This window comes from Eschrichtius robustus, chromosome 2 (assembly GCF_028021215.1).
Source record: "Eschrichtius robustus isolate mEscRob2 chromosome 2, mEscRob2.pri, whole genome shotgun sequence".
In the NCBI taxonomy this organism is placed as follows: Eukaryota; Metazoa; Chordata; class Mammalia; order Artiodactyla; family Eschrichtiidae; genus Eschrichtius; species Eschrichtius robustus.
This window is the reverse complement of record NC_090825.1, coordinates 163,608,647-163,630,253: the sequence shown is the minus strand read 5'-3', so window position 1 is coordinate 163,630,253 and position 21,607 is coordinate 163,608,647. Positions and strand designations below refer to the sequence as shown.

The 21,607-nt window shown below is 48.1% G+C and overlaps 1 protein-coding gene across 1 annotated transcript in view; it reads left to right on the top strand.

Moving 5' to 3' along the window:
• Positions 1-21,170, top strand: part of CYP4F22 (cytochrome P450 family 4 subfamily F member 22) — a 37,370-nt gene extending 16,200 nt beyond the window's left edge. The window contains exons 2-13 of the mRNA XM_068534694.1: positions 2,074-2,296; positions 5,533-5,677; positions 12,439-12,492; positions 12,595-12,722; positions 12,930-13,051; positions 15,679-15,946; positions 16,929-16,995; positions 17,107-17,236; positions 18,760-18,893; positions 19,827-19,891; positions 20,551-20,633; positions 20,993-21,170. Of these exons, the coding sequence (XP_068390795.1) occupies positions 2,075-2,296; positions 5,533-5,677; positions 12,439-12,492; positions 12,595-12,722; positions 12,930-13,051; positions 15,679-15,946; positions 16,929-16,995; positions 17,107-17,236; positions 18,760-18,893; positions 19,827-19,891; positions 20,551-20,633; positions 20,993-21,170 (1,596 nt within the window). The 5' untranslated portion in view covers position 2,074. The remainder of the gene's footprint in view (positions 1-2,073; positions 2,297-5,532; positions 5,678-12,438; positions 12,493-12,594; positions 12,723-12,929; positions 13,052-15,678; positions 15,947-16,928; positions 16,996-17,106; positions 17,237-18,759; positions 18,894-19,826; positions 19,892-20,550; positions 20,634-20,992) is intronic.
• The last annotated feature ends 437 nt before the right edge of the window (positions 21,171-21,607 follow it).

The following is a 21,607-nucleotide window of genomic DNA, read 5'->3' as shown; positions in this document are numbered from 1 at the left end:
CTTTCACTTTTTGGCTATTGCGAATAGTTCCACCATGAACATGAGTGTGCAAATATCTGTTTGAGTCCCTGTTTTCACTTCTTTTAGGGATCTACCCAGAAGTGGGATTGCTAGAACATATGGTAATTCTATGTTTAATTTTTTGAGGAATCACCATACTGTTCTCCGCAGCATGGCTGCACCATTTTACATTCACTCCTGCAATGCATAGGTTTCCAATTTCTCCACATCCTTGCCAACACTTGTTACTTTCTTACTTTCTTTCTTTGATAGTAGCCATCCTAATGAGTCGTCATGTCATCTGCCTTGTAAGTCAGACCATTCCAATGGGGTCCTCCACATTTGGTAATGACCCATCCACCTGCTTTCCCAGGACACAGCAACCAATAGAAACTTCACCTCTGCCTGGATGATGTGGTTGGACTTTGGCTGGTGGAAGAGCCAGTGGGTTGGAGGCCCTGGCGGGGGGGGCACCCCTGGCAGGGGTGGGTGGGTGTTGAGGACACAGGTGAGAACCTGCAGTGCAGGGTTTCTTTAGCTGTGTTGCCCAGGGAAGTGGGAGCACAGAGGGAACCCTTGGCTCATAGGATTGAGTGGAAAAGATTGATGAGAGCAGGACCTGAGCATTTTCAGCAGTCTCCTTGGTGTCGTCTGAGGTCCATGGGCCCTCAAATTGATTGAGGTTGGCCTTGGTGGGGGTTCAGGGGACCCCTGACAGCTCCCAACTCCCGTGAGTTGGAGGCACTGAGCTTGAATTGTCTTGAAAATGGAGAGAATGACGGGACCTGCCTTCGAGGACTGCTTTAAGATTCCATGAAATGAGGCACCACCCTGATGGTGGTGCGTGGCAGGTAGTAAGCGCTCTATACCTGGTCACTGTGTTATTAATATTATTGGTACACACCCACTCTGTTTTGGTTCCTTCAGGAGTTGGTGCTAGGGCAAGGATTTGAGTGCAAGTAGTTTATGTGGGAAGTGATCATGGAAAAGACCAATACGGGAGAAGGCAGTGAACCTAAAAGAATTGAAAACAGGGACTCAAACAAATACATATACATGCATGGTCATAGCAGCACATTTCCTAGTAGCCAAAAGGTGGAAACAGCCCAAATGTCCAATAGATGAATGGATAAACAAAATGTGATAAATTCTTACAATGAAGCACTGATACATGCTACAAAGTGGATGAACCTTGAAAACCTCATTCTGAGTGAAGGAAGCCACAAAAGACATGAAAAGTCACTGTGTATGATTCCCTTTATGTGAAATGTCCAGAATAGGCAAATCTGTAGAGACAGAAAAAAGATTAGTGGTTTCCAGGGGTGGGGGGAGCGGGGAGTGGACTGCTAAATGGAGATGGGTTCTCCTTTTGGGGTGATGGAAATGTTTTGGAACTAGATAGAAGTGGTGGTTGCACAGCATTGTGAATGTATTAATGCCACTGAATTGCTCACTTTAAAATGCTTCATTTTATATCATGTGAGTTTTACCTCAATTAAAAAAAGAAGAAGGAGGAGGAAGAGAAGAAGAAGAAGAAGAAAGAGGAGGAGGAGGGGGAGAGGAAGGAGAAGAAGAAGAAGAGGGAAGTAAGACAGGGGAAAGGAGGCAGCTAACAGAGAAGGTTTCTCTTGTGGGCAGCTGGAGTTTAATCCTGCTGGGGAACCCTAGCAGTGCATGCAGAACCCACACCTCAGAGTCATTGCACTGGAAAGAAGGAGCTGGATTATTTATCCAGCAACACTCATCAGTCATTGATTGAGAGCTACTTTTGGCAAGGAGGAGGGGAGGGAGTTTGTTTCAGTTTTCTAATACTCTGGCCACCTGTGCACGGGCAGAGAAGTTGGGAGGGATGCCCTGAGAAGTCAAGGCTGAGGGCATATGGGTGGGGCCAGCTGGCTGGAGGTCACTGCTCTGGGAAGAAGCAAACTTGGTGTCTGGGACTTACATGTATTGAGTGCCTACTACGTGCCAGGCACATCACGATTGGCTCTGCAGGTCATCATGTGTATGGCACACATGTGGCCAGAGGGTGGTTCCCGCCTGCACTGACCCCCACCCTATGTGTCCCCCCAGGATGCTGCCCATCACAGAGAACCTGCTGCACCTCCTGGGATTGGAGAAGACGGCGTTCCGTTTGTATGCCCTGTCCGGGCTCCTTCTCTCCCTGCTCTTCTTCCTCTTCCGTCTGCTGCTGCAGTTCCTGAAGCTCTGCTGGCACTTCTATATCACCTGGTGCCGACTGCGCTGCTTCCCCCAGCCGCCCCGGCGCAGCTGGCTGCTGGGCCACCTGGGCATGGTGTGTGTGGCCGGGCAGGTGGGCTGGGCAGGGCAGGGCAGGTACAGACGTTCAGTAAGGATGATGGACCTGCTGGCTTCCCTCATCCCCCCAAGAATCTGCTGGGAGCCATGAACAGACCCATTTTACAGAATCTGAGTGAGACTGAGGTTCAGAGAGGGCAAGCAGGAACCCAGGATCACACAGCTTGGATGACGCAGAGCTGACTCTAAAGTTCTCTCTACAATTCCAGGCTATTGCTGTAGCCACAGGTACCAGTGCTTGTGAAATCCCAGAGTGGGAGGCGAGGCACCCTTGTAGATTTTGTTGCTTCACCTACACCCCAATGTGGTTTCACACACTCTCTCTTTCTCTTTAATGCTGTGGTCCCAGGTGAGGATTCCAACGCTTTTCTTTCATTTCATTTCTTATTTCACATATATATTCCAAGTATTATTTCAGGCACTTTATAAATATTAACTCATTTGGTCCTCTTGACAGTCTTAGAAGGTAGGTCCTGTGACTATCTCCATTTTTCTCCAGAGAATACTATGGCGCAGAGAGGTTAAGTAGCTGGCCTTAGGTCACAGAGCTCGTAAGTGGCAGCGTCTGGGTTTAAACCCAGGCTGTCTGGCTCCAGCGTCCCTGATCTTAGCTGTCTACCCTTGCCCCTCTAGCTTCTGGATGAGAAAGGCTGGACTTTTCTAAAAGGGCTTCAGAGGTCAGAAGAGAGAAAGTCAGACTCCTGAGGGTGCTGAGGCTTTTGGGGCCAGAGTCCAGCCCCTATTTCCCTGTTGGACTCAGCTGATTCCCCCTTCCAGGCCTAAATGAAACTGAGGGACAGTTGTGGAGACCTTCCTGGTTCAGGCCTCATGCTGAACTTGGAGGAAGACTTTGGAGAGGCAGTTTGGGGCAGTGGTCATCAGTGTGGACTTGCCAGTCTCTACCATGTGCTGCCTGTGTGACCCTGAGCAAGCTATTTCACCTCCCTGTGCCTCAGTTGACTCATCTGCAACGTGGAACTATAATCATCCCTAATAATCTCGTGGGATTGTTTCAACGATTCCTGAAGTCGTGTCTGTGGCATGCTGGGCACAGAGCCTGCTACACCGTGGTGGATGTATGTGCCCAATTCCTGGGTCCTGCGGAGACTGGAAGTATCAAGTGATTCTAGACACATTTTAGATACTGCTTGGAGTGAGTGTCTCCGAAGAAGGAAGCAGGAGACACATTTCCACTCAATAGTGCAAGAAACATTCATTTTATTATCCTCCTGGAGCCAGCACTCACCAAGTTTTGGCTGTTTGTGCCTGAATCTCCTCCCTCTTTTCCATTCTCCAACCACTGCTCATGCCTCCTCCTCTCCTGCTGTTCCATGGTCCAGCCTCCTCACTGGGGTCCTGCCTTTAGTCTTACTCCTTCAGTCCATCCCTCATCCTGGTCCCAGAAGGATTCTTGAATCCAGCCATGTCCCTCCCCTGCTCACACACCCTCCATGGCTCCCCATTGCTGCCTGAGAAAGTCCCAGCTTCTCAGCTGGAGTTCAAGTCCCTTTAGACTCCAAACCCCACCCTCCTCACCTGTTCTACCATCTCCCTCTAGTCCCATAGAATGACTTTCTGCTCCTGGAACAAGGCTCTGACTTTCCACCTCCATGGCCTTTGCTGAAACTGTGCCCTCTGCCCAGAATATCCTTCTCTGTTGGATGAACTTCTACTCATTTTTCATGCCCCATATCCAATGCCCTTACTCCAGGAAGCCCTCTGGCATGGATGGTGGTCCTGGAAATAGTGGCCAGGCTCTGGTGCCATGGGCGGTTGGCCAGCGCCAGTTCTGAAGTCCAGCCTTGACCCCGTGGGCCCATCCTGCCTCCCAGGCCATGAGACCTGGATGATGCCATGATCTCCCTTGGGTGTGGACAGGCTCAGGGCTGAACCTGATCAAGAAGGAGACACAGAAACCAGAGAGGAGTCATTTGTTCATTCATTCATTCATTCATTCTACAATTGCTGGACCCTACCCCTGGCCAGGCACTGGGTTAGGCTTCTTTATATCTGAGCTCTCCCAATTCTCATAGCCTATGAAATAGGGATAGACCTGCCCTATATTATGGATTCGATCTTTGGGGCTCAGAGAGGTTAGGTGACTTGCCCAAGATCACACAGCTGCTGAGGGTGGATTTGAGCTCAGATCCGTCTGACATTGAGCCTGAAGTGCTCTGCCTCATAGAACATGTTGGTTAAGAGCAGGTGTTTTGGAGCTTGGGGGCTTGTGTTCAAATCCTGGCTTTACCACTATGGCAGGTGATGCCAGTGTCTGCGCACATCCTCTTGGCCCATTTCTGGCTTCAGTGGGCTGACTTCTAGCTGCTAGCACCTGTGTTCTAGGGCTTTCTCTAGCAGCTGAAGCCCACTCTGCACGGGCGGACTGTGAACTTCAACCTCAGCCGGTGATTATGGGACTAGGGGAGTTGGTATAAAAACACCTCAGCCCCCTCACCCTCAGGTGGGTTGACTCTGAGATGGATGTCCCCCAGAGGTCCCCAATGGGACTGAGCCCCAGTTGCCCATGGGAGTAATTCCCTTGACAACTCTTTGCTGGCTGCCTTCCCTGTCTATCTCACTTCTCCTCTCCCCACCCATGTTTCTGGGGATCACCCCCCAAATAAACTGCTTGCCCTAGAACCCTTGTCTCAGGTCCTGCTTCTAGGGAAGACCAAACCAGGACAGTCCCTTTACTCACCTGTAACTTAAGACAAATCATTTGACCCTTCTGAGTAAAGTAAAATGGGGAAAATAGTAGCAACTACGTCATAGCGTTCTTGTGTGGGTTGAATGTATGAATATCTGAAAAATGCCCACGGCAGCACCCAACTGCAAGCATGTGTATGTGTTAAAGAGAACAATACTAGTAATATTTTATTACGAACATAGAAGTATTAGATAAGTGCCAACCGTTATCATTATTGTGTTTACTCTTACTGCTTTTATTTCTTGAACACCAGCCGTGTGTCAGGCCCTGTGCTGGGGCTCTTCCACTTTGCTATTCCATGAATCCTCTCAACTACCCTCAGAAGGGGAGTTGACTTTTCCCCCAGTTTTCAGATGAGGGAATGGAGACTCAGGTGCGGCCAACTGCCCACAATCATACAGCTTTTCCCGGCTTGTTTTGAGGGCAGGGGAAGTGGTGGGAGGGAAGGGCTGGGGGAAGCCAGGGATGGACACCTTCTCACTACCCTTCTCTACCACCCTCTGCAGTATCTCCCGAATGAGACAGGCCTCCAAGATGAGAAGAAGGTGCTGGACAGAATGCACCACGTGATCCTGGTGTGGATAGGACCTGTCCTGCCACTGTTGGTGCTGGTGCACCCTGACTACATCAAGCCCCTGGTGGGCGCCTCGGGTAGGTGGGCTGGGCCTCTGAGTGACGAGGAAACCCTCAACTCCCAGAGCCCACCTGGGTTTCTAGGCAGGTGGGCTACCCAGAAGAAGGGCCATTTGAAGGATGAATAGTTTACTAAAGCCACAATGACAATGCAGATAATGGGAACAGCGTGGGAAAAGGCGTGACAATGAAAGTTCCAGGAACTTTGAGAGGATGTTTACCTCTCAAAGTCAGAGCAGACATGTTTGGATAGGCAGTTGTTTGCCCAAGCTTTTGTTAAATGGTTGTTGCTCAATTTTAAGCCACGGCACTCCTATCATTTGGGTTCTGACGTTCCCACTGTGGCTATCGCAGCCTGCAGCCTGCTCTCTTCACCTAGGCTGGCCCTGACTGACAGAAAGGGAGAGGTAGAAGGATTGCTTCTCCCTTCTGCCATCCACACCTATCTCAAGGTGCAGGATTCCCAAGTGTGCTTGGCAGGCTCTTGCTCAGGCTTCAACATGCAGCTCTAAAGACCTTCTTCTCCAGGAAGCCTCCTTTGATCCCCCAGACAGACCATAGGTCTCTCCTCTAGACTCTCCCATTCTCACTCCTAACCATTTAGCGCTGAATGTGTCTGTGTCTAGCCCTATCTTCCTCATAAGTGGGGCTCTGGGCCCTCAGGGTGGCCTCACATGTACCTGGGCATCTCTAGAGGCATAAGGGGACATTTGAGAGAGGAAGGATGGGAAATAAAGAGCTCCAGGAATTTTAGGACCTCTGGCCTCAGCTTTGGTCTCTGCAAACACACGTATGGAGACCACCTTCAAGGCTGCACCCTGAGCCATGAAGGAGGAAGGGGCTGCCATCCTTCCCTTTCCCAGCTCTGCCCTCCTCATGCCTCAGTGTCCCCTATTATTGCATTTGTAAGGGAATGACCATCCCCACTGAACAAAGAGGGAAACCTGGACCCTGGGAAGGGTGACTCTTCCAAGGGATGGGCACCAAGTTGTGGGAAGAGGCCTGGGCCAGGACTTGTGTGGGCTGGGTTTGAATCCAGGCTGGAGCATGTGCTTGCTGTGTGACCCAGCAATTCATCTAGCTTCTCAGGGCTTCAGTTTCTGATCTGTAAAATAAGGTGGTTGTGAAGAGTCAGTAGTATAGTGTGGGATGGTGCTGATAAAGGTTTTTTCTCTTCTGCCTTTTTAATATCTTTTTTCTTTCTTTCTTTCCCCCTCCCTCCCCTCTCCACCAGCTCAGAGCATCTGTTTTCTGAGTCTCACCCTGCGTGGTTATGAGACCCCAAGTAGACCAGGGAGTAGAGCCCCCATCATAAGCTTGGCACTTTAGTAGATGCTCAGGCCTCTTCTTCTCCTCTCCCCTCCCCTCTCTCAGGACAGGCAGGATATCCAGTGCCTCCCCCACTGGAGGAGCTGGATGGGAGACTCCAGCTTGGGGAGGGTGGGGCTGTGTGAGTCAGGAGAGGCAACCTGGAGTCAGACCTCCTGGCCCCAAGGTGTCCGGGCCCCTCCATGCCTGCCTGCCTGAGATTGGACAGACCTGGTCCTAAGTCTTAAATTCCATCCCCTATTGGGGCCTCCTTGGGACCACATCTCAGGGGTTTGCTCCTCTAGGCTTAAACCCACATAGCTGATGGGCCCTGAGGAAGGCATGCCTCTTCTTAGAACCTCTGTTTCTTCATCTTTTAAGGGGCATTTGGGATATACAGAGAAAGTAGGTGAAAATGCTTTATAGAAGACAAGGCAGGATATACAGCCATTTAATTGTAGCTTGTTTTCATATATTCATTTTAAAAATTGAGCTGAAATCACATACCATATAATTACTTATTTTATTTTATTTTTAATTTTTTTATTTTTTAAGTTTTATTGAAGTATAGTTGATTTACAATGTTGTGTTAATTTCTGCTGTACAGCAAAGTGATTCAGTTACACATATATATTCTTTTTTTGTTGTTGTTAGTTTCTGCTTTATAACAAAGTGAATCAGTTATACATATACATATGTTCCCATATCTCTTCCCTCTTGCGTCTCCCTCCCTCCCACCCTCCCTATCCCACCCCTCTAGGTGGTCACAAAGCACCGAGCTGATCTCCCTGTGCTATGCAGCTGCTTCCCCCTAGCTGCCTATTTTACATTTGGTAGTGTATACATGTCCATGCCACTCTCTCACTTTGTCACAGCTTACCCTTCACCCTCCCCATATCCTCAAGTCCATTCTCTAGTAGGTCTGTGTCTTTATTCCCATCTTGCCCCTAGGTTCTTCACGACCTTTTTGTTTTTTTCTTAGATTCCATATATATGTGTTAGCATACAGTATTTGTTTTTCTCTTTCTGACTTACTTCACTCTGTATGACAGACTCTAGGTCCATCCACCTCACTACAAATAACTCAATTTCGTTTCTTTTTATGGCTGAGTAATATTCCATTGTATATATGTGCCACATCTTCTTTATCCATTCATCTGTCGATGGACACTTAGGTTGCTTCCATGTCCTGGCTATTGTAAATAGAGCTGCAAAGAACATTGTGGTACATGACTATTTTTGAATTATGGTTTTCTCAGGGTATATGCCCAGTAGTGGGAACACTCCCATTTACCATTGCAACAAAAAGAATAAAATATCTAGGAATAAACCTACCTAAGGAGACAAAAGACCTGTATGCAGAAAATTATAAGACACTGATGAAAGAAATTAAAGATGATACAAATAGATGGAGAGATATACCATGTTCTTGGATTGGAAGAATCAACATTGTGAAAATGACTCTACTATCCAAAGCAATCTACAGATTTAATGCAATCCCTATCAAACTACCACTGGCATTTTTCACAGAACTAGAACAAAAAATTTCACAATTTGTATGGAAACACAAAAGATCCCGAATAGCCAAAGCAATCTTGAGAACGAAAAATAGAGCTGGAGGAATCAGGCTCCCTGACTTCAGACTATACTACAAAGCTACAGTAATCAAGACAGTATGGTACTGGCACAAAAACAGAAATATAGATCAATGGAACAGGATAGAAAGCCCAGAGATAAACCCACACACATATGGTCACCTTATCTTTGATAAAGGAGGCAAGAATATACAATGGAGAAAAGACAGCCTCTTCAATAAGTGGTGCTGGGAAAACTGGACAGGTACATGTAAAAGTATGAAATTAGAACACTCCCTAACACCATACACAAAAATAAACTCAAATGGATTAAAGACCTAAATGTAAGGCCAGACACTATCAAACTCTTAGAGGAAAACATAGGCAGAACACTCTATGACAGAAGTCACAGCAAGATCCTTTTTGACCCACCTCCTAGAGAAATGGAAATAAAAACACAAATAAACAAATGGGACCTAATGAAACTTAAAAGATTTTGCACCACAAAGGAAACCATAAACAAGACGAAAAGACAACCCTCAGAATGGGAGAAAATATTTGCAAATGAAGCAACTGACAAAGGATTAATCTCCAAAATTTACAAGGAGCTCATGCAGCTCAATATCAAAAAAACAAACAACCCAATCCAAAAATGGGCAGAAGACCTAAATAGACATTTCTCCAAAGAAAATATACAGATTGCCAACAAACACATGAAAGAATGCTCAACATCATTAATCATTAGAGAAATGCAAATCGAAACTACAATGAGATATCATCTCACACCGGTCAGAATGGTCATCATCAAAAAATCTAGAAACAATGAATGCTGGAGAGGGTGTGGAGAAAAGGGAACACTCTTGAACTGTTGGTGGGAATGTAAATTGATACAGCCACTATGGAGAACAGTATGGAGGTTCCTTATAAAACTAAAAATAGAACTACCATACGACCCAGTAATTACTTATTTTAAAGTGTAAGGTATTTAGTGTGTTCACAGTGTTGTGCAACTCTCGCCTCTCCCTAGTTTCAAAACCTTTTCATCACCCCATAAAACACTCCATAATGATGTTATCACTTCCCTTTCCCCCTTCTCTTCATCCACTGGTAAATACTTTCTGTCCCTATGGATTTTCCTTTTCTGGATATATCATAGGAAAGGAATTATACAAAATGTGGTCCTTTGCAGCTGACTTTCACTCAGAATAGATTTGAGGTTCATCCACATTGTAGCAATGATCAGGACTTCATTCTTTTTTAAGGCTGAGTAATATTTCATTGTATGGATGTATGGATATACCATATTTGCTTATCCATTCATCTGCTGACATACATTTGGGTTGTTTCTACCTTTTGGCACTTATGAATAATGGTGCTATGAACATGTGTGTACAAGTTTTGGACATATATTTTCATTTCTCTTGGGTAGGTACCTAGTTGTAGAATTGTGGGGTCATATGGGAACTCTATGTCTAACTTTTCAGGGAACCACCAAACTGTTTTCCATGGTGTCTGTGCATTCATTTTTCCCTATTAGGGTTCTGCTGTGAGCTGGGCACCCAGATATTCATCTCACAAGTTTTTGACACCACTGAGCAATAATTATAGTCACAGTAGTAAAAATAGCCAACAGTTGGTTAGTTATTCATTTATGTGCATGAATATTTAATGAGCACCTACTGTGTGCCAGGAGCACATTAGTTCATTGAGTTTTTGTAGGGTTGCCATGAGGTAGGCAAGATTGTTCGATTTTCTTGCCCAAGTTTACACAACAAATTAGGGCTGGGATTTGAACCCAGACCTGGCCGGCCCAGAGGCCAAGCTCTCAACCACAGTAATATGCAGCTTCCTGCTGGGCACTTGTGGGGGCTTTTCTTATATGACCTTCTTCAGGGTAGATGTTACCATCTCCTTGTTACTGGAGGGGAACGTGATGGGAGAGGTAGCCTGGACATAGGCTCTCCTGGCATTGAGTGCTGAGGGTTGGATTAGAGGAGGGACCTGAGGATGGCAGAGCAAGGGTTCAACTGGAGAGAAGGTTTGGAGAAGGCTTCCTGGAGGAGGCATCAGTGAAATTGGGCTTTGAAGGATGCATAGCAGTTTGCCTGATAAGAGGTCCCAGGTAGAGGGTCCTAAGTGCAAAAGTGCAGATGTGTGAAAGTGCCAGGGGAATTCAGGTGACTTGGGGTGTCTGGAGTGAAGATGACGTGTGGGGAGAAGTAGGAAATTAGAGAGGAGCTGGACTCAGAGCACCTATGTACAAAGTGAAGGAGCTTGTGTTTTATCTTGGGGGTGTTAGGGAGCCATGGGAGGTGTTTGAGCAGGATAGTCATTGGACAAGTCTGTGTGTCAGAAAGACCCTTGAAGGGCTTAGTGTGGAGTCCAGAGCCCAGAGGGGAGAGGAGTGACTAGACTCCCACCTCCTCCTCCAAAGCTGCCTCTTCCTGGAAGTCTGCCTTGACTTCTAGCAACCCTTTCTCTGTGCCTCCCTCTCCTCCTGGCACACATTCTACCTTCTTGCCAATTACATGGCATGCCTCTGCTTCCCTTTCCCACTACACCCAGAGCTCCTTCAGGCAGGGTGTGGAGCTGAGCCATCTCTGGGGCCCCAGCATTGCCCAGCACGGGTTGGGCACAGAAGGGTGGCAGCAGAGGTGTGTAGAATGGGAGAACGAGTGGACAGATGATTGTGCATACAATTGGCCAATGCCTGGGGAGTGTGTGTGTGTAGGTGGCTGAATCATATCTCAGGTAAAAGTGACATCACTTGAGTTTCAGGTACTTCCTTCCTGGACCCTGCCCATTCTGTCCCAGATCTATTCAGCACATAGAAAGGGAATGCATTCACTCATCCATCCAACCACCCACCCACCCATCATCCATCCATCTATCCATCCATCCATCCATCCATCCAACCATCCAACCATCCATCCATCTACCCATTGATAGTTTTCATTCATTCATCCTTTGATTGGTTAATTCATTCATACAATAAAAATTTATTTAGCACCAATATGTTAGTGATCAACAAGGTCCCTCCCTTCAAAGTGCTTGTAACTGGATGGATACAATCCTGAGTGATTGGTGGGAGAGGGAATGGCATCCAAGCAGAGACTGGAAGAATGAGGAAAGAGTGTTTGAGGCAGAGAGGGCACCTGGTGGAAAGACTCAGAACAGAGAGAGAACACAGCTTTTCAAGGACCTGAGACAAGTTCTATGATGTTAGCAAGTTGGGTGTGTGCGGGGAGGGGTGGTTGTGGTGGATAGAGGTGTTCTGAGAATGGTCTGGACTGGGATAGGTCATTCAAGGCTTTATAAATGGGCTGAGCAGCTGTGCTTGAGGCTGATGGGTGTGTGGGCAGAAAGGGACATGGTCAGATCTAGAGTCAAGTAAGATCCCCCTGGGTCTAGGGTACGGGACAGACTGGAAAGGGCGAGGCTGGAGGCTGGGAGCACAGGAGGTGTAATTCAGATGGCCTGAGTTGGCAGAAAAGAGGGGGTGGATTAGGAGAAGAATCAGGTGAAGAAAGCCATACTGGAGAGAGAGCACAGCCTGGGCAAAGGTTTGGAAGTGAGGGACAACATGTGGGGTTATTTGGTGTATGCTGAAGGATGAGATGGGAGAGGCATACAGCAGCAAGATAGGGCAGGGCCTTCAGTGCTAGCCTGAGCTTGAACTTTTTTACAAAGGTTTTAGGGAGCCATGGGAGGTGTTTGAGCAGGGAAGGCTCATGTTCAGATCAGCATGTTATAAGGCTCTCTTTGGGGCAGGTGTGGAGGATTGGACTGGAGGGGTGACGTGGGAGGTGAGAGCCCAAAGCGGAGGCCCAAGGAGGTCATAAGCAGAGGTCAAGGGTCAGAACTCTGGAGACATCATCAACTCTTCTCTCTCCACAGCTGCCGTTGCCCCCAAGGATGACCTTTTCTATGGCTTTCTGAAACCTTGGCTGGGTGAGCTCGGGACTGGGTAGCCTGGAGCTGGGGCTTCAGGAAAGAGGGGGCAGGGTGTGGGGTTTCTTGGTGAGGTCCTTAACCTTGGTCTTCTGGGTTCAGGAGATGGGCTGTTGCTCAGCAAAGGTGACAAGTGGAGCCGGCACCGCCGCCTGCTGACACCTGCCTTCCACTTTGACATACTGAAGCCCTACATGAAGATCTTCAACCAGTGCACCGGTATCATGCATGTGAGTCCCAAGGTTTCCTGGGAAGAGGGTATCCTGGTAGTGAGGCTGGTCCAGGCTCCAGCTCATGGGCAAACCATGTGATGCCAGGAAGCCTCACTTCCTTTATCTATAAAGTGGTCTTGTAGTGAACTTGCAGCTGGGTCATTGTCAGCCCGGCTGAAGGTCTGTGGTCTCCATACCCATTTGCCACGCGTCTTTCTCTTCCAGGCTAAATGGCGGCGCTTGGCAGAGGGCTCAGAAGTCTCCCTTGACATGTTTGAGCATGTCAGCCTCATGACCCTGGACAGTCTTCAGAAATGCGTCTTCAGCTACAACAGCAACTGCCAGGAGTGAGTGTGGCCTCCCTGGGGAACATAGAGTCAGCTGCTCCAGGGGAGAGGTGATGAGAGGAAAAAGGAAACTCTTAGCTGTTAGGCACTCCTGCGCGGCTGGTGCTCTGTCACTGACAGGCTGTGTGGTTCCAGGAAACTGACATCACCTCTCTGAGCCTGTTTCCTCATCCCCAAAATGGACATCTCCATCCCATCCCCACAGTCATCGTATGAGAATTATAGGGGATAATGTGAGTCAATCGCTTGGCATACAGTAGGTGCTCGGTAGACACTAGTTTCACTCATTCCTCTACAAAAAGTAGGTGGTCTTTGGAAAGACCCTCCCCACACTTTCTGAGCCTCAGTTTCTTTGTAAAATAGGGATGATAATCCCTGACCTTCTGAGAGATGTTTAAAGGATAAAATGATACAGCACTGCCCTGGCACACAATGGATGTTGAGTGAATATTTGTTGAATGAATGAAATAACCCTAGCTCTGGTTCATTCGTTCATTCATCAAATATTTGTCGTGTACCTACTATGTGCCTGGCACTATGCTAGCCACTGGGGATATGGTGGTAAGCACTAAGCCCAATTCCTTGGAGCTTACAGTCTAAGGGGATATAAGGAATAAGGGACGTAATGACTGTTGAGTTTGTAGCACACAGTAGGTCCTCAATAACAAGCTGCTGACTTTGTTACTCTGGGCCTTGTAGTGGTATTGTTTCAGTTGGGTAAGGTGGAGATGGCCTTAGTAATTAATTCATTAATTGATCCAAGAAATATTTATCGAGTGCCTACTGTGTGCCAGCTCTAGAGTAGAATACAGTGGTCAACAAAACAGATAAGGTCTTGCTCTTCTGGAACTTACATTTTAGTGGGAAGACAGGCAGTAACCATGAACAAATAAACAAGAAAATGGCAGTTGGTGATTAGTGCATGAAAACAACAAGCATGCTTCAGAACTAAGGACGGCTCTTTGCAATCCTGCCCCCTGCAATTTAGTTTTTCTTTTTTTTTTTTTTTTATAAGAACTTTACTGAGATGTAATCGACATACCATACAATTCACCCATTTAAAGTATACAACCAATGGTTTTTAGTATATTCACAGAGTTGTGCAACCATCACCATAATCAATTTTAGAATATTTTCACCAAAAAGAAACCCTGTACATTTTAGCACTCATCTCCCACTTCCCACTTCCCCTCCAGATATAGGCAATAACTAATCTTCCTTCTGTCTCTATGGATTTGTCCTTTATGGAAATTTCATATAGATGGAATTACACAGACTTCTGTTTCTGGTTTCTTTCAGTCAACATATTGTTTTCAGATTCAACCACGCTGTAGTTGAATTATCAATAATTCGTTTTAAAAATTGCTGAATAATATTCCATTTACCACATAATACCATGTTTTGCTTATCCAGTCATCTGTTTGTAGACATTAAGGTTGTTTCCATTTTTTGGTTATTATGAGCAATGCTGCTATAAACATTTGTGTACAAGGTTTTGTGTGAACGTTTTAAATTCTCTTGAGTATATACCTAAGAGTAAAATTACTGGGCTATACGATAATTCTATGTTTAACCTTTCTTGGAACTGCCAGACTTTTTCCATAAGTTGGTTGCACCATTTTACATTCCTACCAGTATGTGAGGGCTCCAATTTCTCCACACCCTCATCAACATTTGTTATTATCTGTCTTTTTGATTATAGCCATCCAGTTGGGGTAAAGTGGTATCTCATTGTAGTTTTTTTTTGCATTTCCATAATGACCAATGCTGTTAAGCATCTTTTCATATGCTTGTTGCCCAGTTGTATGTCTTCTTTGGAGAAATGTCTATTATATTCTTTCCCCATTTTAAAATTGGGTTATTTGTCTTTTTTATTATTGAGTTTTAAGAGTGCTTTATATATTTTAGATACAAGCTTCTCATCAGGTATATGACTGGCAAATATTTTCTCCCACTCTGTGGATTGTAGCCATTTAATGATGCTACGTCTATTTAGAAGTCCTCATCCCTCTTTGGGCCTGTTTTAAAATGTGCCTAGAATTTAGTTTTATTCAGGTATGGTGAGGCCAACAGATCAAGAAACAATTGCCATTGAAAAGATAGTTTGTTACTTACTGCTCCCAAGATGAGGGGGCATGCCACACCACACAGGGCCACATGGGGAAGCACCAGAAGAAAGCATGGCAAAAACATTTTTTGGGGGTGTTCTATGGGAAGGAATGGGAAAAGCAGGGTATGCAGGCTTAGGATTGGCTAGTTTGAATAATTTCAGCAGGCTCTGGGGCACAGGGGTGCCCCCAAGTTATCCAGTGCCTGGCCCTGGGGTGATTAAGGCAGGGGGATAGTGGCTCAACCCAATAATGTTTGGAGTATGGACTCTGGATTGGTTGGTTTGCAAAAGAAAGGCATGCTCCTGGGTGAGTCATTTGCTGTCTCTAAGAAATGGCTAGTCCTGGGAGGGGTGGTATCTCTCCAGTCAGTGAGGCCCCAGGTGGCAGAGCATCAAGAATACAAGGAAATAAGAAAATAGAGTTAATTCAGGGCCTCTCTTTGTAACCTGCCCATGGGGAGAGGAAGCTTGTCTTAGGGTACGGGGCTTTGCTCATGGCCTTTCTTCTCCCTGGCAGGAAGATGAGTGATTATATCTCGGCCGTCATTGAGCTGAGTGCACTGGTGGTCCGGCGTCAGTATCGCCTGCATCACCACATTGACTTCATCTACTATCGCACAGCAGACGGACAGCGTTTCCGGCAGGCCTGTGACACCGTGCATCACTTCACCACGGAGGTCATCCAGGAGCGGCGGTGGGCACTACACCAGCTGGGGGCTGAGGCCTGGCTTAAGGCCAAGCAGGGCAAGACCTTGGACTTCATAGATGTTCTGCTCCTGGCCAGGGTGAGGCTGGACCCTGGAGGGTGGAGCTCTGCCCAGGACAGCCTCCTCATGAGTTGCAGCAATTGTGTAAAATGATAAACATCCAAATTAACATGGATCTAGAATGCAGGCAGATGCAAAACACGTAAGACTGTATTCGTTCGTTAGAGTTGCCGTAAAAAAGCGCCACACACTGGGTGGCTTAAATGACAGAAATAAATTTTCTCAGTGTTGGTTTCTTCTGAGGCCTCTCTCCTTGGCTTGTAACTGGCTGCCTTCACCTGTGTCTTCACATTGTCTTCCCTCCGTGCATGTCTGTGTCTTCATCTCCTCTTCTTATAAGGACACCAGTCATACTGGATTAGAGCCCACCCTAATGACCTCATTGTAACTTAACCACCTCTGCAAAAGTCTTATCTCCAAATTAGGTCACATTCTGAGGTACTGGGGGTTAGGATTTCAACTTAAGGGTTCTGGGGTGGGGCTGGGGAGGGAGAGAATTCAGTTCACAACACAAAGATGAAATACAAGACCTTGAAGAAATGTGACACTTGCAGAGATAGGTGGTCACCTATTTGTGGTGCTTCTGTGGAGTTTCTGAGCAGCAGCTGGGTTCTGGATTCAGACAGTCCTGCATTCCAGTTCGATAATAGCTCTGCTGCTTCATGGATGTTTGACCTTAGTCATCTAAGTCTTCCCTCTGAGCCTCTGTTTCCTCATTTACAGCATGATGATCGTAAGACCTGATCACAAGATTGTTGTCAGGCATCTGGCAGGATGCTTGGCGCTAGGAGCTGCTGAAGAAATACAAAGTCCCTTCTTCCTCTCATCTTTGGCTCTCTTTCCATCTTTCTTAGACAAGTTGCATACATCTATCTGCCTGGAATCCTTTCCCCTGCAGCTTGGCTTAAGATAAAGAAGGGGGTGTCTTGACTTTGGAAGAACTCCTAGGATGTGGCGGGGGGGACGAAGTGAGCTGAGCAGAGTCTGCTGCCCATTCCAGGATGAAGATGGGAAGGAACTGTCAGATGAGGACATCCGAGCTGAGGCAGACACCTTCATGTTTGAAGGTGAGGACATGGGGTGTGGCTGGGGAAGGATGGGAAGGGGCCCCATTGTCTGAAGACAGCATCTCCACTATCTTTGGGCAGCATCCATATAAGTTCCTTATCTGCCTGCAGGTCATGACACAACATCCAGCGGGCTCTCGTGGGTGCTGTTCAACTTGGCCAAATATCCAGAGTACCAGGAGAAGTGCCGGGAAGAGATCCAGGAAGTCATGAAAGGTCGGGAGCTGGAGGAACTGGAGTGGTTAGTCTGGGGTCATGGGGGTAGTGGGGGCAGGTTGAGTTCAAAGCCTTGAGTATTAATCTCTCTGCTCTACCACTTACTGACTGTCTAACCTCAGACAAGTCACTTAAGCTTCTTGAATTTCAATTTCTTCAACTGTAAAATGGGGATGACAAGTAACGCGTATGCCTACCTCATAATGCAGGAGTTCTTAGTTAAGAGTGTCTTAGTCAGCAATGGTTGCAATAATGCTGCCTAACAAACAGCCCCCTAAATTCAGTGGTTTGCAGCAAGCATTTATTTATTGCTCTTGTCTGCACATATTTCTTGCTCTTGGCTGCATATTACTCTTGTTACTCTGTGCTGCTCTGAGTTGAGTGGAGATGCTTCCAAGCTTAGGTTTGTGTTCAGGTTTTTTCCATGTCTCCTCATTTTTCATGGACCAGCAGCCACGCTGGGCATGTTCTCCTCAAGACAGACTCCAGAAGCACAAAGAACCACACAACTTAAAACCTCTGCTTGCACTGTAACATTCCATTAGCTAAAGCAAGTCATCTGGCCAATCCCACCATGAATGGGGTGGGACATATGCTCCAGCCGTCTGAGCAGAAGATACTCAGAATCACATGGCAAAGGGCATAGTGTAAAATTCCAGTGTGGGGGGAAGTGTAAGAATCAGGAATAATAAACCGATTTACTTCAGATGTGTGGCTGTGTGGAGCTGATTCTGGGCGATGCAAAGAAAACACAGCATTGAACAGCGAGAAAGTTCCTTTTGGTTCATTGTCAGCCATTTGGATTATGACCTCAGGGAGACACTTTCAGTTGGTGCCATCGTGTCTTTAACACCTTGCTAATCCTTGCTAATCTGCCTTTTTAACAAAGGGAGAAGATACCTCAGGTTCTGAGAATTGGGCAGGAGGTGGTATCTAGCCAGAATTTAATAACTGTCTTCTGTTTTCCCAGTGGTGTTTATATTTATGGATACCTTTAGGCCAGGCATGCCATTTGCCCTTAATGGTAGCAACAGAGAGTTTCTATGAAAGATAACCTGTTAGTGTAAAGAAAACAATCTAGATCATAAACCAAGGGTTATAATTAATCCAATTTTGTGCCCTGAAGTCCAAAGGAAAAAAAGCTAATGTACTGTAAGAAGAGGATGTATGGGTTTATAAATACTGAAATTGATCTATACAGGCTGGTAAATTGCTGCTACCCCAGGTCCCCCTGGCTGTCCTGGCACCTCCCCAGGGATGCCCCCTGACCTCCACATAATTCATCAGCTAAAGGGTTAATGCTGGGCTCACAGACATCCGGGTAGTGCTGCTCTAATTGGTCAGGGGTCAGATATTTTACTTGCTGAGGATTAGAGGTGTGTGCAGGGCACAACTGCAAATGCCTGAAGTTGGGGCAAGTCTGAGATCCTGGACTGGTTTCCTGCAGTTGGTCCTAATTGCCTGTGCACATGTGTGTGTATATGTGTCTGGGGAAGGGGGTGGCACCATGGCCTGGACCCTAGTCACCCACTGTTCCACATTCCCCAGGGACGACCTAACCCAGCTGCCCTTCACCACTCTGTGCATCAAGGAAAGCCTCCGCCAGTTCCCACCTGTGACCCTGATCTCCCGCCGTTGCACGGAGGACATCAAGCTTCCAGATGGGCGCATCATCCCCAAAGGTGCCCTCTATGTGCTCCCTGCTGCCTGCCTGCTCTATTACCCTGCTCTATTGCCTGCCCCGGGTGCACCATCCCTGTAGGCAGTTTATAGCCTGTTGCTTCTGGGGTGATGGGGGAGACTCAGTTGTGTGTGTGTGCTGGGGAGATAGAGGTTGGTGAGTCCAAGCAGAAAGGAAGGAGTGGGTGTGGCAGGGTGGGCCCTGTGAGGGTGCAGGTAGGGAAGGGTTGATTTCATTCCGTTGCCAGATATTCCCTGGAGACCAGGTCCTGTCCTGGGTGATGCTGGGCATCTAGAGAAGCTTCATCCCCAGGCCCAAGCTTTGAGTACCACCCAGACTGGGGAAGATACATCAGGGCACAGACATTCCCAGACACATGTGGTGAGGGATGGGCTGAAGGGAGGGACAGAGGCTGGAGCAGCCCCAAATAAGGAGCGATGGCTGTATCTGGGGTGGAATGCAAGGAGATGGGTGTATCTGGGATGGAATGCAGGGAGGGCTGCCTGGAAGAGGGAACGTGAGAGGTGAGCCGTGGGGGTTGGAAATGAGAGCATGTTTATGGAGCAGAGCCTCAGGGTGCAGACAGTGAAACGCCTTGAATACCAGGTTGAGGCACTTGAACTTGATCCTCAGGGCAGTAGGGAGCCATGGGAGGTATTTGAGCTGAGGAGGAGCAATGTCAGATATATGAGTGAGAAAGATCTCTGTGTGGCCAGGATGGCAGCTAGAAAGATGGTGATGGGAACCTCTTGTGGAGAAGCAGGGGGAGTGGATGGGGCAGCAGAATTTTTTAGGGAAGGATGGGCAGGAAAGGGTGGCAGATGGCTTGTGGGAATAGCATGGCTCCGGGGAGAGCCGGGGAAGCGTAGGTCTCCAGAGGAGGTCCTGGTTTCCCTCGGTTCCACTGACCCAATGACCCCACCCCTCCCCACAGGAATCATCTGCCTAGTCAGCATCTATGGGACCCACCATAACCCTACAGTGTGGCCTGACTCCAAGGTGAGCTCCTGCCCCAACCCTCCCTTCTCTCAGCTTCTTTCTTCTCAGAAGGGGCAGTCCTTGGTCAGCAAGGCCTCCCCTCCCCTCCTCCCCAGGGAGCCAGATGGCAGGGCTGGGTGTAGGGCTTGAGTACTCCTCCCATTTATTCACCCATTCACTGTTAATTCATTACATCAGCAAATCTTTATTGAGCATCTATCGTGTGTCAGACCCAGTGTTGGGCACTGAGGACAGAGGAAGTTACTGTCTTTGCTCTCACGGAGCTCACAGTGAAGTGCAGAGGAAGAAAATAAGCTAATAAACAAGATTATTTTGGATATTGATAAATGCGCAAAGGAAACAAAACTGGAGTGGGTCGGGGGGTGGGGGAGAGCACTTTAGCTCACACGGTGAGGAAAGGCCTTACCAAAGAGGAGATGTTTGAGCTGAAACTGAAAGCGTTCACACTGAAAAGTGAGGAGCAGGGAAAAGTGTGTTCCACATGGAGGAAACAGCAAGTGCAAAGGCCCTGTGGTGGGAATGGGAAGGAGACAGGTGTGGCTGGATTGTAATGAGGTTCTCTCTGTCCTGCTGGTCTGGTTCCCAAAGGCTGAGGGCGGGAACCAGGTTGGGATGGCTGAACCAGCCCTCAGGCTCACCCCCAGTCTGCTCTTGCCTAGGTGTACAACCCCTATCGCTTTGACCCGGACAACCCACAGCAGCGCTCCCCGCTGGCTTACATGCCCTTCTCTGCAGGACCCAGGTAACTTCTATTTTCCCCAGTCCAGGTGAAGCGTAGGAGGAATATCGAGGCCAGTGGTAGGTCAGGGATGCACCCATCAGGAGCAGAAACCACGTCCACTCGGGTGTCCCCGCCAATCCGGTACCCTTTTCGTGCCCTCAATACACCAGGGAGCCCCCAAATCAGACTCTGCGATATCATCCATGGGTACCAACTATCTACTGTATGCCAGGCCCTGAGTTCTGGGCTCACATGCTCCTAACGGCTCTATGATGCCTTTGTCTGCAAGTTGAGGTTCAGAGGGGGAGGTCATTTACCACATCCCAGGGACCCCGCACACACAGCGGCTGGGCCTGAGCCCCCTGTTCCCCGTCCTTCAGGAACTGCATCGGACGGAGCTTCGCCATGGCTGAGATGCGCGTGGCCGTGGCGCTGACGCTGCTGCGCTTCCGCCTGAGCGTGGACCGAACGCGCAAGGTGCGGCGGAAGCCCGAGCTCATTCTGCGCGCGGAGAATGGCATCTGGCTCAAGGTGGAGCCGCTGCCTCCGCGGGCCTGAGGGTCGGCGCGCCCCTGAGGATCCCCGGGGGCCCAAGCCCCGCCCAGAGAGGCCCAGGTTCCGCCCCCGAGGGCCCAGGCCCCGCCCTCAAGATCCTGAGGGCATAGACCACGCCCGTCGAAGTCCAGGCTCATTAAGCAGCCTGGTGGCGCATGCCACACCCACTTAAGGCAAGGCTCCGACCCTGGAGGGTCTGATCCCGCCCCCTGAGGTCCAGGTCCCGCCCCCTGAATGCCAGTTTCTGCCCTCTTGTTTGAAGGACCAGGATTGGCCGCTCCCCTCGGGCTCAGGCCCCGCCCTAGCATCCTTCGGATTCAGGTCTTCAGGCTCCGCCCACTGAGCCTTCCAAGGACCTAAGACCTGACACTTAAGGCCTCCAGGATACAAGCCCAGTCTACTTCAGATCCCGGCTGGCTTTTAAACTGAGGATTTGAGAA